At 46.7% G+C, this 6,726-nt stretch overlaps 1 protein-coding gene across 1 annotated transcript; it reads left to right on the forward strand.

Annotated features, from left to right (window-relative positions):
* The first annotated feature begins 292 nt into the window (after positions 1-292).
* Positions 293-5,693, forward strand: HMGB1 (high mobility group box 1). The gene is made up of 5 exons (XM_061133871.1): positions 293-449; positions 2,661-2,824; positions 3,046-3,191; positions 3,659-3,833; positions 4,874-5,693. Exons 2-5 carry the CDS (start codon positions 2,675-2,677, stop codon positions 5,039-5,041), a joined length of 639 nt encoding a protein of 212 aa, XP_060989854.1. The 5' UTR covers positions 293-449; positions 2,661-2,674; the 3' UTR covers positions 5,042-5,693.
* The last annotated feature ends 1,033 nt before the right edge of the window (positions 5,694-6,726 follow it).

Genomic DNA, 6,726 nt, shown 5'->3' on the forward strand with positions numbered 1-6,726 from the left:
TCAGGCCCTTTTCGCTCCGGCGGCCGCTCGGGTGTGGGGCTGGCTTGGGTTAGACACATGCACACATACACCATAGAGCTCTGCTTTCCCGTAGCAGCTGCTGCCTCTGCCTCTGCCTCTCCCGCCTCAGCCTCTCTGCCCGGCACACACACACATTCAGATTTGCGCGCTGTTTCAATCCTTGATGACGTGTCCCCGGAGACAGCCAATAGCAGGCGGGCTCTGGTCAGGACAATGGGAGGTATCGGGCCAATGAGCGAGCCCCGTGAGTTGGCGGTAGCCAATAGGCGCGGCGCTGGCTGGAGAGTAATGTTACAGAGCGGAGAGAGTGAGGAGGCTGCGTCTGGCTCCCGCTCTCACAGCCATTGCAGTACATTGAGCTCCATAGAGACAGCGCCGGGGCAAGTGAGAGCCGGACGGGCACTGGGCGACTCTGTGCCTCGCGGAGGGTGAGTCCGGGGCAGCGCCGCGGCGGGGAGAGCGCCTCCGGCAGCTCCTCAGCCCGCGCGGCGGCCGGATCCCCGCGGCCGGGAGCCGGCGGGTCAGGATCCACACAAAGGCAAATGAGGGGGGACCGTGGGGGGAAACTGCGCACGGAGCGAGCCTCCCCTCGGGCGCCGGGAGCCCTGCCCCGCGCCGAAGCCCCGGCCCCCGGGGCCGCCTGAGGCGCCGCGAGCCCCGAGCCCCGCGAGTTTCCACCCCCGGCGGCGTCCGCGCTGACTGGCGCAAAAAAAAAAAAAAAAATTTTTTTTTTTTCATTAAAAAAATTTTTTTAACGTGTTTTCGAACCCCCGGGGCCGAGCGTTCGGGCGGCCGGCGTGCGCGGGGGGCGGCGGGCCGCCGGGCGGGCGGGCGGCGCTTCACGGCTGCATTGGCCGCCGCAGAGCCGGGCGCCGGCGGCGAGCGAGCGAGCGAGCGAGCGCGGGCGGGCCGGCGCTGCGGGCGGGCGGCGGCGCGGGGCCGGGGCCGGGGGCGGCGGCGCGGGGCCGGGCCCGCTGGCCTGAGCCCGAGCCCGGGGCCGGGCGCGGCGGCCGGGCGGCCGGGCGGCGGGGGGGAGCGGCGCCGCGGCGCTCGCTGGATAACATGGCTGACTCGGCCCGGCGCTGCTGGCTGGAGAGAAAACAAGGCGGGCGGGCGGGCGGGGGGGAAGCTGGGCGCAGCAGTTCCGAGGCAACTTTTTTTTTTTCTCTTCTGCCAGCCCCGCGTCCCCCCGTGTGCGGGGGCGGCGGGCCGCGCGGAGGGAGACGGGGAGCAGCGGGCCGGGGGCGCCTCCCGAGGCGGAGGGCCCCCCTCACACACAGACACCGCGGTCGGGGGAGGGGGAGGGTCCGGCCGCGCGCCCCCCGCCCCTCCCCCCGGCCGTCATGGCCGAGTGTGTGCGCCAGAGCGCGCCGCGCACCCCGCCCGCCGGCGCTCGCACTCACACTCTCGCACACTCACTCTCGCGCACACACTCACACACATACACACACAAAGGGAAGGAGCCATATTCTCTCGCTCGCCCTCGCGGCGGCGGCGGCGCAGGCGGGGAAGACGCGCAGCGGCCATTCCGTGCGCGCCGGCCCCGGCGGCCGCGGGCGGAGCCAGCCCCCATTTCGAGCGGGGCTGCTCCCTCCGCCGAGCCGACAAAATGGGGGAGGCCGGCGGGCCTGCGCGGGGCGCGGGCGCACGTGGCGGGCCCCGCGCGCGGGGAGCCGGGCCTGGAGGCCCGGTCGCCGCCCCCATCCCCCTCGGGGGGGGGGGGGCGGCCTCCCCGCGCGCGGCCCCGAAGTTGGCTGGCGGGCGGGCGGGAGTAGGGGGGCCCCGGTGGCGGGAAGGGGTGCGGAACCCGCCCCGCGCGGCGCCCCAACTTTTAAGGGCTTAAAATATATATATATATATATATATATATATACACACTCTCCGAGTGGGGGCGGGGGGCAGCCCGAGCCACGAGCAGGAGTGGCTTTTGTCCCTCATCCTTGTTTACTCGAAGAAACTTCAGACCGGACGTGTTTAGTCAGAACCGAAATACATCTCGGGGCCAAAACGATAGGAAGCGAGGCTGCCTGGCGGTGGCAGCCGCGCAAATAGCACCGCCACCCCCCACCCCACCCCACCCCCAGCCTGTGTCCGAGCTGCCGCTTCCACGGCTCCCTCCTCCCGGCAAAGTTTTGTGCCGAGAAGAGAATATTTTAAAGCAATCATGGGGAAAACTTTAGACGTGTGGGGAATCTGGCCCGTAATCCGGAAAGGTCTACTCAACTTTGGCTCTTACCTACTCCTTACGTAGCTGCATGAATCGGCAGCGTTCCTTTCTGACCTTTGGGTTTGTTGATTAATAATGGTTTTTTACATGAAAAAAAAATTTTTTAATGACCGCTTGGGTATTACGTTCAAAACAGATGCAGGGAGATAAGTGACAAATACGGTATGAGTGTACCATTGTGTCCACACTTTTTTTGAGATCCCACTGAAGGACCATTTATTGGGTTGGTGCAGACTCTTCTAGGAATTTGTCGATCCCTGATATTTTCTTTGATATTGTGAGGGGTTAATGCCAATGCCGTGTTTAATAACCAGTGCCATGCTGTTCATTGACTCCCCAAGAAGTTAGAGTGCACTTCGGTGCCATAAATTTCACTGTTAACATTAAACTTGTGTTTTTTTTATTTTTTTAGATAAATAATTAAACATGGGCAAAGGAGATCCTAAGAAGCCGAGAGGCAAAATGTCATCATATGCATTCTTTGTGCAAACTTGCCGGGAGGAGCACAAGAAGAAGCACCCGGATGCTTCAGTCAACTTCTCAGAGTTTTCTAAGAAGTGCTCAGAGAGGTGGAAGGTAAGAGGGCTGAAAACCTACTGAGTAGGTAATAAAGGCTGAATTCCAAATTGGGATTTTTTTTTTTTTTTAAGCCTCGGTACAATTTGCATAATGTGGGTGTTGATATTGGAACAGGTTACTAAATATTTTGCAAAGAATACTGATTTTATTTATTTCCATACTTCACAACTGGTTAAAATTTTGTTAACTGATTTAAGTTTACAAATTTTTTTTTATAGACCATGTCTGCTAAAGAGAAAGGAAAATTTGAAGACATGGCAAAGGCGGACAAGGCCCGTTATGAAAGAGAAATGAAAACTTATATCCCTCCTAAAGGGGAAACAAAAAAGAAGTTCAAGGATCCCAATGCACCCAAGAGGCCTCCGTAAGTATCTTGCCTGTTTTGATTTTTCAAGAAGTATTTTATAGTAGGCAAATTTAGCAAGCCACCCTGTGGATCTCCATTCTGTAATCAAAGTTTCTTAGCTAACTGGTATTGGTATATTTAAATTGTTTTCTGTTGGGTGGCAGTTTTAGTTAGAGCAATGGAATTAGAGATACTGACCTCACCCAATATGTCTCCTAAATGTCGTTTTGATTCTTTTTTGTTTCTTGAGAAATCATAAGAGTAATTGCAGAATGTTCATTTGGAACACTAATAAATAGTATATGTTCAACTAGTAATGTTGTAAGTTAAAATAATTGTGTAAATTAAGTTTAGTGAGGGATATTTGGCATTTTTTAACATGATACTCTGTCAAATATGTGGTAGAAATTAGAAGCTGCTTTTATATAGCAGTACAACACAGTTGTTGGTAAACTTGCAATTCTAAACTTAATCTCTCCTTTTAGTTCGGCCTTTTTCTTGTTTTGTTCTGAGTATCGTCCAAAAATCAAAGGCGAACATCCTGGCCTGTCCATTGGTGATGTTGCAAAGAAACTGGGAGAGATGTGGAATAACACTGCTGCGGATGACAAGCAGCCTTATGAGAAGAAGGCTGCTAAGCTGAAGGAAAAGTATGAAAAGGTAAGCAGTGCGGGTTTGGTGTAGTGGTGAAAGAGTACGTTAGATGAACAACTATACTTGGTACTGTATCTTAATTTACTATTTTATGATTTCCAATAGGTGTGATGCAGTTTTGAGTATAGCAACTATTCAGTGCACCATTAGCTGTAGTCTGCAAGTCCCTTTCCATCTTTCAAAGAATGTAGATCAAATAAAGTTGTTAAAGTTGTTTGACTTAACATAATTTGTCTTGGGCAAGGGCCATATACACTTAAGCTGGTTTTGTTATTCTCCAACATGTGAATTTATGAAAATTCTGGTAGTCACTTCAGATAATGTCATTATTTTAAATGATCAGGCACACAGCATAAAAATAGGCTGGCCCAAGTAATACAGATCTATATTGTTCATAAACACCCTGAAACACTTATGTTCTCTCCCTTATATTAAAAAAAAAAACTTGACTAAGTTAGAAAGTTTAAAATATTTTAATCTGTACAGTAAATTGATACAAGAAAAAGCTATAACCCCCCCCTTATACTTTTAATTGAAATATTAAGTAAAGTTAGATTTTAGGTTATTTAGTCATTCTGGAGAAATATATCCATTTCTAGATGTTTCTGAACCTAATTGCATGCTTGGTGGCAGATAACTTTTTTTTTTTTTTTAAGGAAAGATTTCCTGTTATGGATTAGGGTCTGTCAGTATAAACCTGTAGAATGCTTTTTTGCATTCAGAAGGTGGCAGTGTCTACCCTTTAATCAGTCTCTACATTCTAGTTTTAATAAACTAAAGTTTGGATATGGTACATAGTTGTACTTCAGTGAGGCATAGCAATGCAAATATTAGTGTCATACCATGAGCTCTGGATTATTTATAGTTATAATATTTTTATGACTGTTTGTGAAAGTCCAAGTTGGTGTGAATCTGCAGGTATATGGTATTTTAGTGTATCTGAGTCCTTGTTTTTTCCATAAAGCTTTGCCATGTTACTTTTATTTCTCCTGTTACTTAACTGTTTTGTCTTTCGTCCCATTTTCTTCCTGCCTTTATTTTGGAAGGATATTGCTGCATACCGAGCTAAAGGGAAGCCTGATGCAGCAAAAAAGGGAGTTGTTAAGGCCGAAAAAAGCAAGAAAAAGAAGGAAGAGGAGGAAGATGAAGAGGATGAGGAGGAGGAAGAAGATGAAGAGGATGAGGAGGAGGAAGAAGATGATGATGATGAATAAGTTGGTTCTAGCGCAGTTTTTTTTTTTTCTTGTCTATAAAGCATTTAACCCCCCTGTACACAACTCACTCCTTTTAAAGAAAAAAAATTGAAATGTAAGGCTGTGTAAGATTTGTTTTTAAACTGTACAGTGTCTTTTTTTGTATAGTTAACACACTACCGAATGTGTCTTTAGATAGCCCTGTCCTGGTGGTATTTTCAATAGCCACTAACCTTGCCTGGTACAGTATGGGGGTTGTAAATTGGCATGGAAATTTAAAGCAGGTTCTTGTTGGTGCACAGCACAAATTAGTTATATATGGGGATGGTAGTTTTTTCATCTTCAGTTGTCTCTGATGCAGCTTATACGAATAATTGTTGTTCTGTTAACTGAATACCACTCTGTAATTGCAAAAGAAAAAGAAAAAAAGTTGCAGCTGTTTTGTTGACATTCTGAATGCTTCTAAGTAAATACAATTTTTTTTATTAGTATTGTTGTCCTTTTCATAGGTCTGAAAATTTTTCTTAAGGGGAAGCTAGTCTTTTGCTTTTGCCCATTTTGGATCACACGAATTATTACACTGTTTATCTTTCATATAGTTAGCTGATAATAAAAAGCTTTTGTCTGCGCACCCTGCATACCCATGATGAGGGTAATAAAAGTTGAATTGAGACAGTTTTCATCCATAACTGAAACTTAAATCTTGACCAGTTGATAGCGGATTTCACATAGCCCAGTTACATTTACCAAGTGAAGAGTAACCAATCTACTCACAGCACGGGATTATTAGAATCAAACATTTTGAAAGTCTGTCCTTGAAGGACTAATAGAAAAGTATGTTCTAATCTTTACATGAGGACTCTACACTCTTTAACTCCCATTACCATGTAATGGCAGTTATATTTGCAGTTCCCACGTTAAAGACCCGAGAATGTATCCCCAAAAGCGTGAGCATAAAATACAAGACTGCCATATTGTTTTTTTGTCTACGATTGTCCCAGCAAAGGCTCTGGGAAAAAAGTGCTGGCTGTAAATGTCTTCTCCTGTTTATCCAAGTAGAGATTGTTTAGGAAACTTGAGACCCTTGGTTAAAGGTATTTTTAATTAATTGGGCCAACTTTTAAAGTTATATACCACATTTTAAATCAGGTATATATCTTCCTGTATTATGGTTTGCCCCTTTATAAATTAAGTAGACGAGGGAGGAAGACGCTTTGTATCTCAGTATGAATTAACTGATTTATTTGAATTTGACTTTTACAAAACTCCAGCTCATTCATTAGGGTCATATGTTTATCTGCTTAGCAGTTATAGGGAACAATTTGGCAATTTTGTGGTTTTTGAGATTATTGTTCTCTTAAAGTGCCAGTGTTTTAAAATAGCGTTCTTGTAATTTTACACGCTTTTGTGATGGAGTGCTGTTTTGTTATATAATTTTGACTTGGATTCTTTCCATTTGCATTTGTTTATGTAATTTCAGGAGGAATACTGAACATCTGAGTCCTGGATGATACTAATAAACTAATAATTGCAGAGGTTTTAAATATTAGTTAAATGGCTTTCACTTAAGATTTTTGTTACATACATATTTTATCTTAATACCTCTTAGCAACATCCTTTAAGTGTAAGGGCTGCCAAAGTTTATCCCTTTAAAAATACTCACTTCACCCTTATAAATAGGTTAATGGGCTGATAAAAAAAGATTT

This window comes from Dama dama, chromosome 30 (genome assembly GCF_033118175.1).
Source record: "Dama dama isolate Ldn47 chromosome 30, ASM3311817v1, whole genome shotgun sequence".
NCBI lineage: Eukaryota > Metazoa > Chordata > Mammalia > Artiodactyla > Cervidae > Dama > Dama dama.

Coding starts and splice junctions, on each gene's coding strand:
- HMGB1 (XM_061133871.1), top strand. CDS start 2,675: ATGGGCAAAGGAGATCCTAAGAAGCCGAGAGGCAAAATGTCATCATAT. Junction 2,825..3,045: donor AGTGCTCAGAGAGGTGGAAG/GTAAGAGGGCTG, acceptor TTTTTTTTATAG/ACCATGTCTGCTAAAGAGAA. Junction 3,834..4,873: donor TGAAGGAAAAGTATGAAAAG/GTAAGCAGTGCG, acceptor TTATTTTGGAAG/GATATTGCTGCATACCGAGC.